General features: G+C 41.5%; 1 protein-coding gene across 1 annotated transcript in view; it reads left to right on the top strand.

The window, feature by feature from the left end:
• Nucleotides 1-406: 406 nt before the first annotated feature.
• Nucleotides 407-23,953, top strand: part of SLC25A22 (solute carrier family 25 member 22) — a 55,549-nt gene continuing 32,002 nt past the window's right edge. Inside the window, exons 1-4 of the mRNA XM_063117096.1 lie at nt 407-515; nt 9,850-9,963; nt 14,348-14,473; nt 16,094-16,149. Coding sequence (XP_062973166.1) covers nt 9,944-9,963; nt 14,348-14,473; nt 16,094-16,149 — 202 coding nt within the window. The 5' untranslated portion in view covers nt 407-515; nt 9,850-9,943. The remainder of the gene's footprint in view (nt 516-9,849; nt 9,964-14,347; nt 14,474-16,093; nt 16,150-23,953) is intronic.

Genomic DNA, 23,953 nt, shown 5'->3' with positions numbered 1-23,953 from the left:
GATGGCCAATGTAACACCAATTTTCAAAATTTGGTGTTACATTGGCCATCTTCCAATGTAACATTGAGAGCTGCTCTTTCCTTGTTATTACTGTATAGTGAGGTGGCAGAACTCCACTGCACTTGATCGCAGAGAGATGGGATGTTTGCATGGGGTTCTGCGGCTTAGCGTTAGATGTACAGGTTGCCGACATGAAGGTTAGGAGCCAGATTGACAGAATGCAGAAGAAAGACCTTGGACTTGTTGACTTGTTAATTTTTTTTTTTAAAGATCCTCGCTATTTGCACACAAGAGCATTTGCGGTGATATTTCCAAATGCATGCTGTAACAAAGTGGACTGTGTTTCTTTGATAAAGTACTTCCCTTTGTGTAACAAGATGGGAGCAAAGGTTAATCGCCACCGTATAGTGCAGTGATATTGTTCGTCCAGAGACGTTTCTGAACCAGTTCCTCTGTTATGTGGATTTTGGAGTTTGGAGAAAGTGGAGCGCTTTGGATATCCATATAACGGAGAGGTAGGAAAGAGTTGAATGAGAGAGAGAGAGCAAGCAAGTGCATGGAAGAATATGTGTGATTAAGGCTTTAGATTCTTGAGGCAGTGAGTTATATTTCTTTTTGACAGATATTAGGAAATAGTGAAGGGCACATAAGGATCGTGCTGGGTTGTCGTTGTGGCAAATGCATGCAGTATGATGTGGTCTCCCTGGCTGAAGAGCAAACATTGGAATGAGAAGCTAAACCTGAACTTTTTAGAGGGTTTCTGGACAGTGACCCTCTGCACAGTTCAGCGATTTTGGGACAGAAGAGAACAGAAGAACTAACTATGTGTTCTTTAGTGGATAAAACTGGATTTCACCAAAACAACTGTAAAAATTAATGGAAAGATTGGATTGGAAACAGACTTTGCTATGCTTAAAGTAGACCTGTTGAAATCAATGTGATTTAAGTCTGGATGCAACCCGATGAAGCTGAACGAGGGATGTGCTTTATGTTTATAATGAGATTTTAACTACTACTGTGCTGTAATGGCACTGGGGTCTTGTGAGATAAAATGTATAAGGGTTCGTATGACAGAAGCTATGTTGGAAAACTGTGTGGTCATGGGCCATAAATTGAATATTTCAATATTACTATAGCTATAATCATGGATGGAGAGGCCTTTACTGGGACGTTGCCAGCACCTCAGAAGTGCAGGGTTTGTGCTTAAATCGCAGTGAGAGAGGTCACAAATGGGACTCTAGCTCCTCAACTGTGTGGCTGGGAGGCATTCTGCAGCAGGACCTTTCGTGGTGTTTCAGTGATGGGAGAAGCCACTGAATGTTTATGTGCAGGTGCAATTTTACATGCTGAATGTTTATATCCTGGTGCAATTTTAAGAACACAATTCTAATAACAACTTTTTAGGATTTTAAAATAGGTAAAGCTGGAAAACGGGCTGCAGTTCTTTGTTTGTTTTGGCAGTGATGCCTGAGTCTTGTCCAGCCCTAAAATTGGCAAGTGAAGGTTGGGTGTGTGTGGAATGGATGTCCTCTGATACAGCTTTCCATATGTTCAGTATCAGCCAGAGGTGCTGATAGGTATATGGAATGTTTTGTCAATTACGCTATAAATTTAATCCTCAGTAAGAGAGCAGCACCCCAAAGACAGTAAGAAAATCTGATTCCAATAGGCACCCAGAGATTTCTTTAAGAGAGGGTCTTTAAATCACAAGGTCTAACATGAAGATGGGGAGAGGGAAGATGGTAGAAATAATTTATTATGTGGTACTTTTACAAAGAACAGATTTGACAGGTCCCTATCCTGAAGGGCCCCAGCAATCTAAACAGTGACTGCTGGGAAACAAATGAAGAAAAGGAGGGGAAAGAAGGTGATGTCAACAGTGGTGGAATCATAGAATAGCAGAGTTGGAAGGGGCCTACAAGGCCATCGAGTCCAACCCCCTCTCAATGCAGGAATCCACCCTAAAGCATCCCTGACAGATGCTTGTCCAGCTGCCTCTTGAATGCCTCTAGTGTGGGAGAGCCCACAAACTCCCTAGGTATATGCAGTCCTCCCTAGGAATATGCAGTCTTTTTTAAAAAATGATGATTTAAAAATCTGGACAATCCACTTGGAGAAGGTTTGGCTGGTCTGGTGGATGCTGACTGACTTTTGAGTAGAGCTAAACTATCTCCATTGAAGAGGAATCATGGGCCCAGCACAGCGAACAGTGCAATGTCATGCAAGCCTGTTCAGAAGGCAGCGCCACTGAGTTCAATGGGACTGGCTGTCATGTCAGCATGTAGAGGATTACAGTTTAAGTATAACAAAATTGCTGTATTGGGACTTTTCTTCTTCATCATCATCATCATTATAGAAAGGTCCATGAAATGAAGTGATCCTCTAATTTACCTTGGCTGTGACGCATTTCTGGAAGTGTGACTGTACTGTATGCTTTTCTCTCAGTAATATTTTCTTCTTTTCAGTTTTTTTTCAGCCAGTGAAAAATGGGCATACCTTAGCCCATGCTAATAAACATGAAATTGATAGTCCGTTATATGAATAATAGAGCAATTTATTCACCACTTGTGTTTAATAATACTGGAGGCAGGAATTAATGTTCTACTCACTGTGACACAATTCGTATTTCTTAATTGAGCAAAGTGATGTGGGTTTTTTAATGCTTCTGGAAAGTGTTGGCATTAAGCTTTTGACTTCTGTCTTTGGGTACCTTCCTTCAGTGATGTGTTTTATCAGAGTGATTTGTAGCTGTAATATAACAGAACAGATTAAACAAATTTTATTCACGGAAAGCCTATCTAGTTGTGTTTTCAATTAACTTAATAGTCTAGTTTTGGGATCATTTGTTATGAGATAACATACCCAGTCAGGTAGCATTCAGTCTGGGCGACTGATGAAATCTGATTTATTTTTCTTGAAACTGCTATGCTGAACAGAACTACCAGGGTTTTGAAAGCTTGCAATGCGTTTTAACATCTGGTTTAATCAAAGATGTTAAGCCTAAGCCATGTTGTGATAGATCAGGGATATCGGTCCTGAACAGTATTTGCTTTGTTGGACTGCTAAGGATATCTGACTGATGCACCAGAGAAGTCTTATTTATTTAAAATATTTTTTGGCCACATTTCAGGGCAGGTGGTAGAACAATGAAACTCACATAATGAAAACAGTGATAAAAACAACAGCAGCAGCAAACATTCTAAAACAACAACAACAACAATAATAATAATAATAACAACAACAACAACAACAACAACAACAACAACAACAAACACCAGCATAAAACAGAACATACAACTACAGCTACAACCTTGACTGATAAAACATAACTGGGGAAGGCCAGAGTAAGCCTATGTGGCAGGGTCTTGCTATTTACTGTGTAATCTGTACAGCACCATGTACATTGATGGTGCTATATAAATAAATAAATAATAATAATAGTTTTCAGGGCCTTCCTAAAACCCTGGCAGGCGCCTAATGGCAACAGTGTGGGACCACTGAGGAAAAGGCCCTCTCTCTTCTAGTCACCCACCTAAGTGCCCTCACAGGTGAGCAAATGAGAAGGACCATGGATCAAATTAATTATTTTTGTTGAATCAGTGCCTTTATAGAGGATGACTGAGACTAGAGGCTGGATTTGCCTGCCTCCTACAATAAGTTCATACAGCAAACTGTTTCAAGAAATAATTCCTGAAGCAGTTGCCTTGCTGGTCTCCCAGGAATAAGATACAAAATAGCTAATGATTTCTGTTCTTGGCTCAACTTCTGTTGACGTCACCCTGTGCGAACATTTGCGCTATGCAGTATTCTTTACTTAGCAGAGTGGCATCTGTTCAGCTGCAGAGAGAAGAAGAAACACGGATGCAAAACAGTTTGGAGAGGTTTGATTTTGCTGTTGCCTGTTTAAAGCATTATTCATAGAGTTGAAAGGATCAAAAGGTTATCAAGCCTTTTCCCACTGGCACAAGGCAGCTTCAACGAGTGGAAAGTAGGTTGATAGCTAAGAGACGAAACTGTGAATTCCTTGGTGCTACAAACTCACTTGGAGCCCCCTAAACAAGCCATTATCTCTCAGCCTCTTGTCTCCATTATGGGAACAGTAATTCTGACCAGGGCCGGCCCTACCATTAGTCAGGGTGAGGCAGTCGCCTCAGGCAGCAGATGTCGGGAAGCAGCAGCAAGCTGTTCAAGGAGAGAACTGTGGGCCTTGCAGCGTATTCTGTGCCCAGCAAGTAAGCCTGCAGTCTTCAGTGGAGAATGTTGTCCCATCATTAGTGTTGAAATCAGGTTCATCTGTCAATCCAGTCAGCTTTTGAACATGGAATGGGAGGGGCGCCATTTTGTTCTTCATCTCAAGTAGCAAAATGTCTAAGCGTGGCCCTAATTCACAGGGTGCTGTAAAAATGACCACTAATTTATTTGAAGCATTTTGAACACACTCTAAATCACTGACTAAATTGCTTATTGCCATCTGTCCATCAATCTTTGTGTTCCAGGCTACATAATGCCACAAGCTGAGAGTAGTTACACATGCATTACTGAAAAGCAAATAACGCCATATGAGTGGAGTATTAGAGTTGCTGCTGCATAGAAAGGCTGAAAGCCCCAGGATCCGTAGCATGACATGAGGAAAGAATCTATCCCAGTCTCAAGTATAACAATCCCCTAGCAAGAAACAAATCCATCCTACCCTACAGAAGGAAACTATGTTATATAGTTGTTAATCCATTTGAAAGTATAATCTCAGTATCTGTGGTGGCTTGAAATTTCTTTATTTATTTTGAAATGAGTTCAGGGGTACTGATGGGGAGCCGGTCAAATCTGCAGGTGGAATTTAAATTGGCAACCGAGGAGGACCAGCCTAATTCATCCGGATGGCTACACACAGATGGTTTCTGTAGCAATCCAATTAAAAGGCAAAAAATGAATGCATCTAGTGGGAGTAAATATATTTTTTCCAAGGGGGGGGGAATTACAGTGAAATTCTGTTACAATCACAAAGCCAAAGTTTCATGGATTTAGTGGTGGTTTCTTTCCTTCCTTCTGCTGACATTCATCCACAACAATGACCTGGTTCTCACATAATATTAACCCATGAATTATTTAACTTATGGGTTGCGGAATTCTGGGTTGTCATGATGTGTGAATGCGGCCACGCTAGCAAACCATAGGTTGTTAGCCATGAACTTGTGGGTTGTGCACTCTGGGCTGATTAAACCATGGGTTGTTAGGTTGTGAACCCAAAACTGTGTGTTGTTTTGCCAGAGGTGGTGGCCAAGAGTGGTAAAAAAAAAAATCCACTCTACATGCCTGTACTACAGTGTGCCAAAAGGCCTTTGGGATACAGGGAGAGAGCATGTGGAGGAGAGAAACGAACAACCCATGGACTGAGAAAACAGGGCAGGATTCTATGTACTCTGTGTCTTGTGACGGTTGTACCCTGAAAGGTGGGATATAAATATATAAGCAAATAAAATAACGGAAAATAAATGGGAAGGGTTGTGGCTTAGTGGTAAAGCATTTGCTTCCATGGAGTCAATCCCCGGCGTCTCCAGGTAGGGTTACAAAAATTCCTGCCTGAAATCCTAAAGAACCACTGCCAATCAGTGTTGGCAGTACTGGGCTAGATGGACCAAGAGTCTGACTCAGTATAAGATGGCCTCCTACGTTCCCTAAATTGCTATCCAAATTCTTCATCAAGGGAAGCCAGATTCTGCAACCCATACAGATGTGCACTGCACATTGTACAGACTTGCATAATTCAGCAAAACATTTTGCATAATTTATTATGGATTTTGTTAGTCACAGGGAATGGCAAGGAGCTCTGCAGGGCACCGAAACCCAACTACTGGAAATCTTACTTGGCTTCATCAATTTCAGCAGACATTGTCCTTAGACTTTCAGGGGTAGCATTACTTTCACCCCACTTCTCTTGAGTGATGAGAAGTTTCAGGATTGCAATACTTGATTGCCTTTGGAAGGAAGTCACTAGAGGTTTAACTAGCATTTTGTCATGATTTTATTTCTTTACAAATATGCAGTTTGAGTACTGGCTGAGGGCAAATTAAACTGATGCCTTCTAGATGTGTTGGACTACAACTCCTGTCATACCCAGCCAGCATTCCAACACATCTACGGGCACTAGAATCATAGAATAGTAGAATTGGAAGGAGCCTATAAGGCCATCGAGTCCAACTAAGTTGGAGAAGGCTGGCTGAAACACTCCAACAGACAGCCAAAGTCCACTCCTCTCATGTCAGATCTTCATGGAGACAGGAAGCATCCTAAGATGCTTCAAGAGCCTCTTTTTCTGCTGTATCTGACATAAAACTGCAGCCTCTCTTCTCATGCAAGTTACCTGGATGACAACAGCCTTAGAAGGCATAAGGGAAGTAGTCTAATAATAATAAATACCTGCCCGGACCTTAAGATCATCTACAGGGGCCCTTCTCCATGAGCCCCTGCCAAAGGAAGTGAGACAGGTGGCTACTAGGAGGAGGGCTTTCTCCACTGTGGCACCCCGGCTGTGGAATGAGCTCCCCAGAGAGGTCCGCCTGGCGCCTACACTGTACTCCTTTCGTCGCCAGTCGAAGACCTTTTAATTCTCTCAGTATTTTAACACTTAATCTTAACTTAAATTTAAATTTTACTGTTCTAACTCTGTATTTTAATCTTACATAAATTTTTGCTCTTTTTATCCTGGTTGTGCTTTTTATACTGTATTTTGTATTTGTGTTTTTAACCTGTTGGTTGTTTTATTATAGTTTAAATTTTTGTGAAGCGCCCAGAGAGCTTCGGCTATTGGGTGGTATAAAAATGTAATAAATAAATAAATAGTTCCCTGGAGACACATTGTTAGAGTATTAACACTTCTTTTGTTGAGTATTACCTGCATGAGTATTACCTCTGGGCAACCTGCAGAGTGTCTGCCAGGTATTGCCTAAGGGCAACCTGCAGTAATAGCCCTTCTGCTTATAGAAATGTAACAAGCAACCAGTAAGATTGGCCTGGTTTGCATGTAACAACAACCCAGAGTACTAGTTGAGTACAGGTTGAACTTTGAGTTGTCGTTGAATTGTTTTGTTACGTGTGAACTTGTACTTTGGTTTAACTATGGTGGTTAACCACAAACATCCCAGAGTTCACACCCCAACAACATACCATTGGGAGTAGTTTATGGTTAACAATCCATAGTTAAACCATAGTGCAGGGTTTGCATATAACAACAATCTAGAGTACAACTACCAATGATTCAATGGAACCCCTCTGGGCTGTCATTATATGTGAACCAGGTTAATATCTTTACAGCCAAAAGGGTTAATATTTACTTTTTTACTGTTTAAATGAAAGCTGAAGTTCTTGCAAGATTATTTTATTGGTTTCATGTTTGTCTCTCTGCAATCATTGTGTAACAACCATCATATTCTCTTGTGAAACTGTTGTGTAGTAGCAATTCAAGATTTCCTTATAGCAATAATCCCCACTCAGACTGGCCATGCTGGCTGAGAACAGTGGGAGTCACAGTCCAACACATCTGGGTTGGGGAAGGCTGACTTACAGAATGCAAAAGCAGCAGTGAAACCCATTCTGTGATAATGCAGAGGCTCTGGTAGACATGATAGGGGTTGAATTGCTTGCCAAGCCAGCAGCTGACACCTTCACTACCTTCTGGGTTTGCCGGTCCTTTGAAGAGGAATGTTCCTCAGAGCAAGTAAGAAAAGATGTTAAAGTATCAGATGAGAGCTGGGTATTGGTCAGCTGTGTCAGGGTTCTGGAGCTGAGAAACCAAGCAATTAAGAAAGTCGGCATATGATTTAGCTACAAATTTGGAAATGGCTGGTTTCTAATCCATTCTCTCCCCCATCCCACCCCTTGTGGACTGAAACCAGCTGTAATTACCAATGGACCATAAAAGACAGTCATGGTTTGCCTGGAGACCCTTTGTAAGGGAGTTACTGTTGCTCTTCCATATCTGGGGAAATCACAATACTGCTATGAAGAGGAAATGTTTGAAACCCACGTATTTATACCATTGTCATCTCTGTGATCTGTGGGCATGTTTTTCAGCCAAGAGCTTCAATATTTAGTATAGCTTGCTGTGAGAACACAGGCTAGTATGCAAGGTCCTATTTAGGAGGACTTGTCTTAGAGTGGATCACCAAGTTCTTATTAATCCCCTCCCAAACATACATTCACGCTAATTTCTGGCAATAAAAAAATATCTGTATGGGGATAAAGTTGAGTGTTTCTTTTGTTTGTTGCAATCACTGAATTCTTCAGACTTCTCTGTTCTGTTTTATATGTACTGCTGTACTTCTTTTACCAGATTGTGGTTTAAGAGCAAGTTATAGGTGTTATAGGTAAAGCATATATTGACCCGAAGCATTCAAATGCTGACATCCATATATTTTATGGCAATAGTTCAAGTTCTCTTATTATGATGGCTTACCTTTGACCCCACAGGTTTCTCCAAGGACATCTTGGAATGTGATACTAGTTCTCCACTCTGTGAGCTTGCAGAGACCAGAAGTGACTTTTTGACATTACCTTAAAGCAGCCTCCCCCAACCTGGCACCTTGGAGATGCTCTTGGGACTACAGCTCCCATCATCCCCAACCAGGAGACCCATTTGGCCAGCAGTGATGGGAGTTACAGCCCAACGTATCTTCCAGGCATGCTGGGTTTAGGTCTTTACTCTGAGGAATAGACCTTTATGTGCGCTTAACTGAAGTCTGTTAACATAGTCCAATTGTTAGAAAATAAATACATATAAGCTTAGCCCATAGTCACTTTGAGTCTGCCTTGTTTTTCAGAGGCACTGGATCTGTACTCATCTAGAACTGTGAATCTTTGATTTAAAACTGGAAATCTTAAGATGCTCGCCCAGTTTGTGATATCCCGATCTTAAATTTGTGGTATCCCAACCTTAAATTTCAATTCCTTTGGGTGTGTGTGTGTGTGTGTGTGTGTGTGTGTGTGTGTAAAAGTCCGCCAATATCTTTTTTTCCTTTCCCCCTCCCTTAGTCTTTCTCTCCCTGCCATCCTCCATTTCCTGCAGAAAGTGCTTCTTCTCTTTGCACAATATTTTTATGCCTTCTGCTGCTCCAGCACAGCAGCCGGCACCCTTGGCAAATGTCTCAGTGCAATGTGGTAGGTGGGTGGGAACGATTTTGCGGCCATTCTTTCAGCCTCTTGACTTGCTTCAGTGAGCAACAGGAGATAGTAGCTTGGAACTATATTCTTTTTACAAAATTTAGTGAATGTGATTAACTTCCACAGTGGATGAAGCAGTGATTTTTGTCAGTTTTGTAAATATTTCGAGTACCTAGATAAGGAGGTTTCCACATGAGGTTTTTCATGCAAACAGAAAGAAGTCCCTATCGGCTCTCATATAGACTGCAAAGGAATAGAAGGGCCAAGAGCGTAATCTGTAATGTATTCAAAGTGTTAAAGTAATAGCTATGTGCTGTTTTCATCAGAACATTACTGGGGTTAATCCTACAAGCTAGCATGCCTTCACAGGAGTCCTGCATTGAGCAGGGGGTTGGACTCGATGGCCTTGTAGGCCCCTTCTAACTCTGCTATTCAATGATTCTATGATAATCAATTTATAAGGGATATTAAACCAGGGGTCCCCAATCATTTTGGACCCATGAACACATTTGGAAATTTGATGGATCACTTAGCTGAAGCATTTGGTTCCTCTATAAAAATAGGGATACCTACTCTATCTACTTCACAGAATTCTCTCAGCGATGACAGAGGATTATAAGCACTCTTATTGTGTATAAAGGGTTTATAGCAATGATTAGGAATAATAATGTTGGTGTTATTTCTGTCTCCTCCTAGAAAACCACTTGCTGGCAATAGGTGACTGAAGGTCAAAGGGTTTGCAAGATTTGAAAGAACAAATCTAGTTTCTACAAGATCAAATCTGAATTAAATGGCTGATAAACAGATCAGGTAAAAGTCCTCTCTCAACTGTTATCTCATCACGCTTGAGTTTTCTTCATTCATGATGTCTACCACCAACCCCAAAGTATTATTTTCTTTTTCTGTCCCTTTGCCTCTAATTCTTCCTTCTTCATCCCTGCTAGGATAGAACACAGGAGCTACACTTGGGGTTAATGCAAATGACGAGTCACTGAAATGGTACAGTCACTCCATGGGACAGCAAAAATTCTGTTTTGATGTGGGGAATCACATGCTTGAAAGCACATCCACAAAGAGATGTGATTCATAAGTTAATGATCCGACTTGCACATCATGGCAGAAAATCGTGAGTCATTTCATCCACCATTTGTGGGGATATGTGCCTCCTGCAATCTGCTTCCAGTTTCTGTAAACAAACTCTGATCGGAGGTTGTAAGTGTGACGTGAAAACCTGGACATGCTTACCTGGGTTGGAGGTTGTGAGTGTGACACAATAAACAACTCAGCAGGTGATTGAAGGTCGTTTACAGGAACCAGCAGCAGCTTGTGAGCAGCGCACATCCTGGCAAATCGTGGATTAATTAATTAATCCACAATTTGGCATTGTGATATGTGAAGAGTCCCATAGACTTCCTACTACATGTTTGGGGAAGATGCCCAATTGTTACATTTTGGTTGATAATCTTGAAATAGACAGAAAATCTTGGGATCCAAACAACTGTGTGTTTTTCTTGATGTGCAACCAGTCTTTTCTGCCTCCTTCCCACTGCAGCCACTTGCGCTTCCTCCAACACTACACCTGGGATCAGGAGACCCTCTGGAGCAGTGTGCGGTGCAGTGGGAAGGGATGCATCCAGGGAGGGAATTGGCAATCCCACCATGCGAATGTGGAAGTGCTTTTCACCTCTCCAAGAGGCTCTTTGGATCCTTCCCTTGCGCACAGCCTCACCACTAGATCCAGAAATTTATTTATTTTTGGCATATGTGAAAGCTGTAAAAACAAAAGAGGACAGAGAAATCACGGTTGTATGGTATAAACAATGTTATTAAGTGCAACTTTTTGGAAGCACAAGAATATATCAATAGTTTAAAAACTGGGATATGCAGATATAGTGAAATTAATGTACATATTTTATTGGAAAATAGAAAATCTAGATGGATTCAAATGACGGGTGACGTTGTGCTGGTAAGTAATATCTGCTAGCAATTGTAGATTTTTATAGTAATCGTGTGTACTCTTGATATAATCTTGTGTCAAGGTTATATATAACCTTGCAAAAGTTAATGCTATAGAAAAGCATAATAAATAATAAAATAATATTCCAAGGAAAGCAAGCACACTCACATGGAACTCATGTTCCTTGTCAAAAAAACCCTAGCATCTCAGAAAGAAGGTGCTTGCACTTTAGTGGTAGGCAGAGGATGCTTTCCAACATATGACACACTTTGAAAACTGTGGTCCAGTCCCATGGAGGACTTGTACCTCCTCAGTGACTAAGGCTGCAATCCTGTACCCACTCACCTGCGCTTAAACTCCATTGAACTCAATAGGACATTTGTAAGTAGACATGTATAGGATTGCACTGTAAATGGCTCTCAGTTACATCAACTAGGAACCTAGGAAGCTGCCTTATACCACTAGTTCCTTTGACTGTTGCACTCATGTCCTGCTTGTGGGTTTCCCGTTGATAGCTGGTTGGCTACTGTGTGAACAGAATGCTGAACTAAATGGACTCTTTGTCTGATCCAGCTTGGCTCTTCTGATGTTCTTATGTTTTTATGCTTCATATTATCTGAACTGACTTGTAGCAGCTCTCTAGGGGGAGTCTTTTCCAGTCCTACCTACACATGCCAGGGATTGAACCTGGGGCCTTTCTGCATGCCAAACATGTTTGTGTGTGTGTGTTCTTCAAAAGCTAAGGGCGCAATCCTGTGTATGTTTAGACAGAAAAACATCCTGCAACTCCCAGTGTTCCCCATTCCATGGGAGTTGTAGGTCTTTTTCTGTCTAAACATGCATAGGATTGTGCTCTAGCTGTTTCATGAGAACGTTTCAAGACTTGTTTACTTGTACCATCCAAAGAACATTATGGCTGTAAGAGACAAAACTGGATAGGAAAAATTAAAAGAAGGAAAATAATGGGAAGGTGGAGGAAGAAGAAGGGGGATTACATGGGTGGTTGAAATAATGCTGTGAACATAGATTCTTTCAGCCAACTATACAGTATTATTAAAGCTTCCCCAGATTTGCTTAAACATCTCTATGCTACAAATAGAGTAGGTTATATACATTTTAGTAGTCAACACATGCATTTTGGGTATCAAATATGAAACCAAGAACTCTATATGCAAAATATCATTACTATTCTTTATGCCACCATAGATGCCCTAGTAAACCACCATAGATGCCTTAATATTTAAAGCATTTACAGTTGACCAGGTGACAATGCTAGGGTGTAAGATCTAATACAGGGGTGGGCAACTTGTGGCCCTCCAGATGTTTAGGCCTACAACTCCCATCAGCCCTAATTAGCACAGGCAGTGGTGAAGAATGATGGGTGTTGGAGGTCAAATTGCCCATTCCTGCCATAACAACTTGTTTGATATCACGTTGATTTGTACCATCGCAAATCAAATGGAATGGAATCAATGCATTGATGACATTCTGCCTAACTGACACAGAGTGTATCAAAGGAATTGGTAGAAGATAATGCTCAGGTGAGTTGTCTGCGTGGCTTTGATTCTTCTGCTTTCCTGCTGGCTCTGTAATATGAACTATTTTGAGTATACTAGTAAAGTCATACTGACAACCAAGTTTCAGTGAATACTTTCTGAGTACTAGAACAGCTTTCTACTTGCTATTTCCCTTTGATAAAAGGCATTCTGATTCTTCAACTCTACTCATGTCCATAGTCTTCATCTTTCACGTGTGACTGTCTTGCAAGAGCATCTTTTTTAGAGAGATCCTGTTGTCATAAGACAGCAGGCATTCTCTTATGACAAAGCTTGTGGATTTTATTGTTTAAATGCTTTCAGGGAAAAGGTCTCCTCTTGTGGGCACGTCTTATGATTTGGTTGACTTTATTTTTTAAAAAAAATGCAGAAAGATCAGAAGATCTGGTACGTTTTCAATTAATCCAGAACAGAAAGGTTTCTGGGCTGATACCTTATGATAACGTTGTTATGTGTTTATGTCTTAAAGGCACCTGTCATTGATTTAAAAACTTGTTTTGCTTTGTTTTCATTTTGTGTTTAGGTAAGTGCATTCATGTTTGTACAGCTGGCAGCTGGACTACACAGAGAGAGGGAGGAATTAGTAGCTTAAATCTCTTTGCGTTAATAATTTCTTGTCATCTTTATGAGATATGAGCTGTAGAATGGGATTCCCATCGCAAACTGTACTCTGGGATTTTTTCAAATCTACTGAATTTTCAAGATGACTGAAGGTTGATTTGGTGGTTTTTTTCCCCATTTAGCAGAAGGGAAGGATCCGTGATCATAATTTTTATAAATCCTGGAACGTTCACTTGGGATAATCAGCTTCAACCTAATTCTTCCCTGTTCTTTCTCTTCCGCTCAGACCATTCTCTGCATCTCCAACTGTCTTAATTCCTGTCTTATTTTTTAAAAAACCTCAGAGTTCTTTAGCCAACTGACTAAGCTGTTCTTGCCTCATTCTTCCCACCCCCCCACCCACCCCCACATGTGTGTGGGGGTGTGTGCACACACGTGCACACACTTACTCCCTGTTAAACATTGTTACAGGCTCAACACTGGGAGTTATATAGATCATAATATCTAAGACTGGATACCAAGTTTAATAGGATTTAATGCTTTCCTTCCTTCCATCCAGTGATGTGTTTTCTGATCTTGGCAGTCTCTTTTATGAAATCAACAATGATATATATGTAGAGCAGGGACAGTCCAATAAGTTCCACAGCACTGCTTTAGTGCAGCTTTGCACATTTTTCATGAATTTTTGCCATGTTTACTCTGTTGCAGCAAAACCAACTGAGAGCACAATCCTATGCATGTTTAGACAGAAAAAAGTCCCAACTCTCGACATGCTGGGAGTTGTAGGACTTTTCTCTCTCTAAACATGTATAGGATTGCGCCCTAAGGGTCTTATGATACTGGAAGTGGCATATGCTTCCATGGAGAGGAGCCCATTTCATGAAATGCATTGAGTGGACACTTAGTCCATGGAAGTTTATGCTCCAGTAAGGGCACAATCCTTTTTCCTATCTAAACATGCATAAAATTTCACCCTAAATTGATTAGCTTTTAAGGTACTATTAGACCCTTTCAGGTGTTGTCATTTCTCATGTATTCTGTTTTCCAGTAAGGCCATCTGATTTCTTTTTGCTTTTGATAACCTGTTGACAGTGGCCCTCTGTATTGCTTTTTCTCGCAGTTTACCTGCCAAGCTGATCAATGGAGGGATAGCTGGGCTTATTGGGGTCACCTGCGTATTTCCTATTGACCTGGCAAAGACTCGCCTACAGAATCAACAGAATGGCCAGAGGATGTATACCAGCATGTGAGTATTCTATAGTTCATAAAACAAAACAAAAAACCTGATTCATAGCAATTAATGCATTATGATTATTTTAGTCACAGCTGTCCCGTTTCTTCTCACAATGGCCCTGTGAGGTAATTTACAGCAAACATGGAGGTTTAATGATTTGTCCAAAATCAGTCATTATTATCTATAGTGGGTCGGGAATTTGAACACTGGGTCACAATAGCTCTTATTATCATTTTTTCTACTGGGGCTCTCATTAATAGCTTGTAGTAGTATTTCTATCACCTGGGTGCTTATGCAAAATTACTCTTTTGCTCAAAGAAAGCATAGGGCAGTATCCTGTTCAGTACTAGTGCTAATGTAAATTATGTTGTGCTAGCGTAATTGATCTCTAGTGCAACACCAACAGCATTTGCTGGCGCAACAGATTTTCCAGGGAAACCCATAGCTCCAACAAACACTGTTGGCATTGCGCTAGAAGTTGCTGATGCTAGTGCAATGTAATTTACTCTTACGGTAGTGTCGCATTGGATACCACCTGTAGTCTTGAGCTTTAAGATCTAAACCAACATGGTGCCCTCCCCATGTTTTTGACTTCAATTCCCATCAGCCCCAGTGATCAGCAATGCTGGGAGGCATCTAATTGAGGTATCTAAAATGCAAGGCAAGCCCCTCCAGATTCCTAACATATTAGGTCACATATTAAAAGGACATCTCGTTGATTATCTTTAGGTTTTATTCTAGTACAAGCAAAGAGCTTTAAGGTTCAAAGTACACAATGCCAGGTAAATCTGAAGTTCATGAAAGCAGTTTGCGTGCGTGCGTGCATGCGTGTGTGTGTGTGTGTGTGTGTTTGTTTAATTAGCTAAGGATGTTTCCCAACGGGGATTCTGATGTTTCTTGTGAAAGCCAATATATTCTTGAGAGAGAAGTGCTATTATTCTTTACAGCACCTGGACTTTATTTCTCCCTCTTGTATTTTTTAAAGGCTTATATAAAAACCTTATTTCCAAATGAGGGAATTGTTTTTAAAAGCCTGAGAGAGCTTTGAAAAAGAGAGAGACTGTTCCACAAGCATAAACTAGGAAAGTGTCTGATCTATTGAAAACTGGTAAAGTGCCTGAATTGCCTACTCTTCTCATCTGCAGCAAAATGACTAATGCAGGAAACAGGGCTGCTGGCTGAGCAATATGGCTAGACTAAAGCATCCCTTGAAATGACCTTTGGTGCAGTTTAGATCCAGTACAATGTCCTTTTCATCCTGCCCACTCCTCCTGCTCCAGAAGAGTTAAGTCCTTGTATAAAGCAGTGGAGGCTGGTGGCTCTGATTTCAGTGGGGCTGTGAATCCATTCTGGGTTTCAGTCAGACCCAGCCAGAATGTGAAAGGGGCTATGTAAGGTGCTGAACCTGTCACAGGGGCTAGGGTTCAGCACCTTGGACAGCTCCTTTAGAGTTCTGGCCGGATCCGACTGAAACCCAGAATGGATTCACAGCCCCACGGAAATCAGAGCCACCAGCCTCTGCTGGTATCAAGAGACCAAAACTGGGCTGAATCTGGCGTAAACAATGGCTTTGGGGAGGCTACTAATGCTCTGCTTGCTCTCTCCCTTCCTCTCCATCCGTCTTTTCAACAGGTCCGACTGCCTCATTAAGACAATCCGATCCGAAGGATATTTTGGCATGTACAGAGGTCAGTGTTGAGCTGCATTATTAATCTTAGTAGGAGAAGCGATGAGGGTTGGGGGGGGGGGAGTTGTTGTATCTGGCTTTGCGATGCCAACATTTAGTTCTGGTGGAGCTCCTGTGCCTTTAGCAGCTCTATGACGATCAGAAATTTGGCAGGCGAAGCTTTTCTCTGCTTAAAGATGCAGTGATGGAAAGAGTGTCATTGGTGGAGTTTCTGCATATCAGGTAACTGTTGAGGATACTACTACTGGGGGAAATGGCAATATTAGTCTAGTCCTGCAAAAGTGAACTGAAGATCAACAGATTCATCCTTCTTCACGAATTGCAGTTCAGCTGTTTTCCAAACAGCCATGAAGATAATTTGAAATCTGGTTAAGCAGGAATACTTTCAGTATAGATTTTACAGATAGGTTGACATGGTGGAGACTATTTTGAATTTTGATAGGAAGTGAGACTGGGATTGTAGGGTAACTTTTTTATTGATTAAAAACATAAATTTGGGAACTACTATTAGTAGTAGTTCCCAAAACCTGCAGATGGTAGGTGCCATCTTCAAAGAGGCATTCATCTTTTTCTCCTACACATGAAAAAAAAAAACTCTTCATAGATGGTGCTGGCTGTGACACATTCATGCATCATTTAAGAAATTTACTTTTTCAATCCTCCAGAAGTATTGCTGTCACTCAAATTTATATGGATTTAATACATTAATGTAATTTAAACGATTAATCAGTTAAAACCGATATGTCTAATCTACTAGACTTTCCTTTATCAGGCAAATACAGTAGGATAGCATTCTACTGAAATGAATATGAAATGAATATGATTAGACATAATAGAACAGAAATAGACAGAAAAATGTGGAAGAATTAGGTGATACCAGTGACAAGATCCCTTTCAGGAACTTCACTTTGAAGATTTTATCTGCAGCGATAGTCTACTTAGTTCTTCCCCACTGCAAAGAATTAGGGCAGAATTGTAGACATTTGGCTGTTCTTACAGATGCGTATCTAGTATATCGTTATTTATTTATTTTATTTTATTTTATTTTATTTATTACATTTCTATACCGCCCAATAGCCGGAGCTCTCTGGGTGGTTCACAAGTTGAGATTCTCTGACTTGAGTAGCAGCATTTTTGCACGTGCAAATTTCTCAGTCTTGGGTTCGTGGTGTGTATGTGTCTCCTGGTTCACAATGCATGGAGCTTTTCCTCTCACTCTCTTTTAGTGTTGCTGCATTGTGTATCCTCCTAGTCAAACACGCTTGCAGTTTGGGTTTGGCCCTGGAGGAGAGAAGCTTTTTATACAGGGCCAAATTCAACCAGATCCGGATGGGAAAAGGCAGTCTCTTCAAAAACAAATATTTCTCTGTCATGAGACTGCAATAAACTTTACAGCGGGAAACTGTTTGGTTTCGGTTTACTTAGTAACATTGTTGAATTCAAAATAACTTTATAGATCAGTCTGGTTTGGAATTTCTTTCTGTGGAAAATGTTACTACTTTGAATTTTTATTCTGGTTCTGAATACAGGGTGGGAGCAAAATCAAAGCCATGCAGGGTTTTTTCCTGCCTAGATAGAAACATCTGATTTATTTGTGAGAGAGTCCCAGAGACCACAGGATTCTTCGGAGTCCCCCCTGCAAGGCTACTAATGACCTTGGAAGGGGACTCTGGAATCCCATCCCCATCCCCCGCCCCCTCATAGCCACCATGGAAATAACTGTGCGGGCTGCTTTCCAAGGCAGTGAAAGCAGACTGGGAGGACCTTGTCTGAAAGGGGGATTCCAGTGGGTGAGGAAGGTAGAAAATTGATTATTTATTTTATATCCCACCTTTTTTCCTCCAAAGAACTCAAGGTGGCGTACATAATCCTCCTCTCCATTTCTATCCTCACAACAACAACCCTGTGAGGTAAGTTGGGCTGAGAGTCTGTGACTGGCCCAAAGTCACCCAGTGGGTTTCCATGGCTAAGTGGGGACTAGAACCTGAATCGCCTGACTCCCAGTCTGGCACTCTAGCCACTATATCACACTGGCTCTCAAATGGCCTCTCCAGCCTCAGGCCTGCCTCAACAGCACAATTACTCTATATGGGCTCAGAGGCAGCAGGCCATTGCATACTTGAAAGCCTCCAAGACTGGTAGCTTCTATCTAACGAGGGGGAAACTCATAGGATTGCATCCTTAGCTGTTGTGTTTGTTACTCTGGCAGCACTGCAGTTTTTATGTGTCCAGGTTCCCACATCAAAATACATTCGATTGGCAATTTACTGGGGAAGTAAGTTCCAGAGATTAATTCTTGGTGTCAGGATTGCTGCTTTTTTCCGGGCAGGATCCTATATCTTTAATAGCTGCATGAGAAGTTGAAATCCAGCAGTTGAAGCTTCTCCCATCATTGTATCTTGCAGTGCAGCTGTTAAAAGCACAAAGTCTCCGCTAATAATAAAAGCCCTTCAATACTTACTGAGGAGAGGAAGCATCTATCAAATTAGCCACGTTCCCTTTTGGATTAACCTTATAAATCTTGTCTATCTTGGCAGAATTGCATTTTACTGTACGTGGTCAGAGATCAAAGCACATAGTTTGAGTTCAAGCAGCTGTAAACCTTGAAGTTATTCATGCGATTAAGAGGGTGTGTAGCTACAATCGGAATCTCATTCATTGTACAGTAGTATAGAACAGCAAGAGTGTGCAAATGTTAATCTGTTTCTATTTATGCTGCAAACCATGATTGTATCTGTTAGACACTACAGATAAAGTTTACTGTTGAGAATTGACTCTGAATTACTTGATTACACAAGTACAAGTTCTACTCCAGTGGTTTTGAAGCTTACTGCTCCCTGGTGAACTATGTCCTACCAGCTTGTTCTTAAGTTTCCCAGGAAACAGAAATTGTTTGTGGCCAGGGGAATACTTAATAGGCTGGTGGGGTGGGGAGCAAATTCTTCTTGCTACCAATGTGCCGATGAGACGGACGAGCAGAGGGCATGGTGTAAATGCTGCTGTTGAATTGGCTGGCTGAGCAGTTGGGTGGAAGGCAATCTCTGAAGTAAATAGCCAAAAATACCTACACAAAATAAAGCTATTGGGTCTTGTTCATAGCTTAGTCTTAGCAAATCAATTTTGATGCAAGCAATGAGTCTAGATTTTACTGGGTGCCAAACTCATTGTTGTCTGTACGTGGAGTAGGCATGGTTGGGCACCTGTCAAGGGCCTATACCCAGCATGGGCCCACTGGCCAGAGCCCCCTGGATGGCTCCTCTGCTTTACCGTTGCAGTCTGCTTATTCGCCTGCATCTCGCTGTAGCCCAGATAACAATAGTGGTGAAAACGAGATGCCACCGCCTAATTGCTTATTGGCTCTTTGCCTGTCGAGCAAGCATGTGGCAGCAGCGTTCAGAAAGAGGAGGTGCAATAGCAGCTAGTGGCAATGGTAGGGTGAGAAAGGAGGGGGGCATGAAGGGTGTCTTGCCCAGGGGCACTCAAAAACCTGGAACCTGAAGTGGCACTGGCTGGACATCCTCTTCTCAGAAATGGGAGAATCCAGAATACTATTATTATTATTATTATTATTTATTTATATAGCACCATCAATGTACATGGTGCTGTACAGAGTAAAACAGTAAATAGCAAGGCCCTTCCGCATAGGCTTACAATCTAATAAAATCATAGTAAAACAATAAGGAGGGGAAGAGAATGCCAACAGGCACAGGGTAGGGTAAGCAGGCACAGGGTAGGGTAAAACTAACAGTATAAAGTCCGCACAACATCAAGTTTTAAAAGCTTTAGGAAAAAGAAAAGTTTTTAGTTGAGCTTTAAAAGCTGCGATTGAACTTGTAGTTCTCAAATGTTCTGGAAGAGCGTTCCAGGCGTAAGGGGCAGCAGAAGAAAATGGACGAAGCCGAGCAAGGGAAGTAGAGGCCCTTGGGCAGGCGAGAAACATGGCATCAGAGGAGCGAAGAGAACGAGCGGGGCAATAGTGTGAGATGAGAGAGGTTTCTGAAAGGTTTCCTGTTTGGCAGGAGTAGCTGGATTCCTTTTCCAGCTCATTACACATCCTAGGACAATTCCCGGATAGCCGCTCAGACACGATCAAGCAAACAATTCAGATTAGCCCTTGGATTTTATTTATTTATTTATTTATTAAATTTTTATACCACCCAATAGCTCTCTGGGCAGTTCACAAAAATTGGCGATGGCATGAAACTTCCATCCATTTTGCCCTGTTTCTTCTACTGCCCGCCTTTGCATAGTGAGTGTGCCAATACTGAGCCTTTGCCAAGCTGTCTCCCTGGCACAGAACTGCAGCTGTGCAGGCCGCACAAGGCAGGTGGCCTTCTTAGTAAGAATACGCTCATCATCATCTCTAGGCTTGCAGTGTAAGAGGCAAGGTATTCCAAGCTGCTGGGAGCATAATGAGCCTTTATTTAACTTCATTGCGTGATTGCTTATACCTTTTGTGGCTCTTCCATAAGCTCTCAGATTGTGTCCCCCTTACATTGCCTGCAGCATGCAGAACATTGATGCTGATCCTCCTTGCAGCAAACTGTGCATTGGTTTTACTAGGGCTTCTTCCCCCCCCCCCATAAATTCAAATAAGGGCTCACATTTGCATCCCCACCCCCAACCGCCCTCCAAATTGTGTGACCAAAATCGTATGGATAAGGAAATTACAGAAGTGCACCAGAATTTATTTATTTATTTATTTGTAAAGTATCCTCATAACAAAAATAGGTGTTTGATTAAATTTGGAAGTGTGTATGGCAGGAAGGAGAGGAAACACACATGAAACGTGATGACGTGTGTGGTAGAAGACTCAGAAGCAATAAAAGAACTGAGGTCCTGCCTTCTGAGTCTTATTCACAAGGAGAACCATTCCTAAATCTCTCGTGTTTTTTGTCTCAATAGGCATAGAAACTTGGCTTTCTCTATTATTATTATTATTATTATTATTATTATTATTATTATTATTATTTTCCTCCCCCCCCTCCTTCAAAGTACTATCAGGCTGCGCCTATTGCAGTAGGGTAGTTTTAATGCAGATTCTCTGTATTATATTGCTTGTAAAAGTACGCTAGTGATTAACAACAATTTCCCAGTGCTGACCCATGATCAGTAATGGAAACAAATGCAAAGTATGATCTTATAATACTACTTTGCATGCCAATATTTTATAGTAAAATACTTCCAAGGAGAAGCTCTGAGAATTGTGTTAAATGGAAAGAACTGGATAAAACGTTCAGTAGAGCAGCAAAGCAACCGGTAGTTCTTCACTGAATAGCCAATCTATCAAGGTTTATGGGGCCTTTAGTAAAACCTTGTAAAGTGTCTGTTTTATAGTGACTATTTGTGCTGCCTCCAGTCCTTTGTTGGCATTTGTAGCTTTATTTATGAGCTTTTCTATATTTCAGCTGCTAGTAAATTAGATAACATATAGCATAAACATTAGACTCTGTATGCCAAGCACCACATTTTGGAGACTAAAATATTAGAAGTCAGTGGGAGCCTGTCTTTCTCCAGTGATTTGCAACTATTGTGGGTTACTAAGGACAAGGATTAAGCTTTTTTCCTCCTGTCAAGCTGCTTTACTGAAAATATCAAAGATTTAGGAGAAAATCACAGATTGATGTTTTTGCATATACATTTTTCCTGTCTCTCATTTATTTGAGATACAAATAACTTGGCCTAGAAGCTTTCTCATTAGTCTGAGGTCACACACACACACACACTTGCTGTGTGATTCATCTGAAAGGGTTTAAACTGGGAGATTGGTACATTCTTTGCTGGTACGTTGGAAATATCCAATCTTGAATAGAATTTAACTAGATAATAGGAATGTATGAAATATACCTCACTGTTTAGTGTTACTGAAGTGCACCATAACGGGTTGTACCCAATATTACTCCAACTTAGAGTAGACCAATTGAAATGAATGAGACTGAAGTTAGACCAACATTGGATACAACCCATTGTTGTGTGTTTTCAAGATTGAGGAAAGTTGCAGGTGGGATCTCATCATTCTCCGTAGCTATTTCCATTCTGGATGGGTTTCCTAATGAATTGTTTTGAGTTGGTTCCTCCCACTGCCGTGCCCTCAGGTAATGTCATAATGTCATAAGACCATGGTACAGATGTTTAATATTTCCACAATTTTGTAATGGCTTCAGCTACACAAAATAAATTATATTTGATTTGATTTGATTTTGATAGAGAATATTTCTACAGGCCTTGCTCTCTTGCCCTGCCTCCATCCCTCTGCTGCTACTGAAAAATTTCTGAAGCACCTTAATACATACATTCATTGCAAATAAATTTGCTTACTTTGCAATCCTCACTGCATTCTCCTTCAGAATGACCCTTCTGGTCAAAACAGAGTGTTGTGGTATCTTAAAAAGTAGCTAATTTATTCTGACATAAGCTTTTGTGGACACTGTCTGCTTTATCTAAGCGGATAGTAGGGGTGTGCACGGACCCCCCGCTCCGCTTCTCTTCCAGATCCGCGATTTGTGGATCGGGCCGCTTCGCTCCGCCCCCGCTCCACCTATGTCCGCTCCGCTCTGCTGCGGAGCTCCGGATCCGGATCAGAGCTCCATTTCCCCCCCCCCCCCCATAGGCTTGCATTAAGCTAAAAAAGTATACAACTTTTTTTCTGTTACAGTTAGATACCTCAAGTTTGGCACCATGACACCTCATGGATGTATACACACGCACGCCAAGACTCAAGGCAATCCCATCATCCCCTGATTTTTGGGGAATTTATGAAAATCGGGCACCCCATTCACACCCCTTTCGATAGCTCCGTCAATTTGCACGTTAAAAACCTCAAACTTGCCACCATGATAGCTTATCCAGGGATACACATGCACGCCAAGACTCAAGGCAGTCCCATCATCCCCTGATTTTTGGGGAATTTATGAAAATCGGGCACCCCATTCACACCCCTTTCGATAGCTCCGTCAATTTGCACGTTAAAAACCTCAAACTCACCACCATGATAGCTTATCCAGGGATACACATGCACGCCAAGACTCAAGGCAGTCCCATCATCCCCTGATTTTTGGGGAATTTATGAAAATCGGGCACCCCATTCACACCCCTTTCGATAGCTCCGTCAATTTGCACGTTAAAAACCTCAAACTCACCACCATGATAGCTTATCCAGGGATACACATGCACGCCAAGACTCAAGGCAGTCCCATCATCCCCTGATTTTTGGGGAATTTATGAAAATCGGGCACCCCATTTGCAGACGTGGACTGTTCTCTGACATTTGGACAGATAAAAAAAAGGGAAGTGGGCACACTCACAGATGCCATCTAGACCTACAATCATGCCAAGGTACAAGGCAATCCCATCATCCCCTGATTTTTGGCGGAGCTTAAACCTGCAGACAGCTCAATGGGGCCATTTCAAAGGAAATCTCAAGATGCCATGAATTGGGGAGTAGAGATCAACCTAAATATGAATCTTCTTCCACACTTGAAAAATGGATTTGGAACTTCCAAAAGTCTAATTGAGCGCAGAAAGGACTTCTCCCCTGAGTCAAAGCCAGACACAAACCATCCCTGCGAGGCGGGCAGGGCAGGAGGGAGGGAAGGCAGGCAGCAGACATTTCTGGGGGCATAAGGAAGTGAGCCAAGGATAAGCCAGTAATGCATATAAAATGGAATAAATAAATAAATAAACAAAGGAGGGGTGGAATTAAAAGCAGCAGTGTTGCTGAATAAACAAGAAGAACTTTTTAAAAAAGGCTGTATCTGTCTTTTACCAGTAATAGGGGGTGGGTGGACATGCCCAAAGGGGGAATC

The sequence above is a fragment of the Elgaria multicarinata genome, chromosome 2 (genome assembly GCF_023053635.1).
Source record: "Elgaria multicarinata webbii isolate HBS135686 ecotype San Diego chromosome 2, rElgMul1.1.pri, whole genome shotgun sequence".
Lineage (NCBI taxonomy): Eukaryota > Metazoa > Chordata > Lepidosauria > Squamata > Anguidae > Elgaria > Elgaria multicarinata.
The sequence above is the reverse complement of the archived record's forward strand: the minus strand, read 5'-3'. Positions and strand labels throughout refer to the sequence as shown.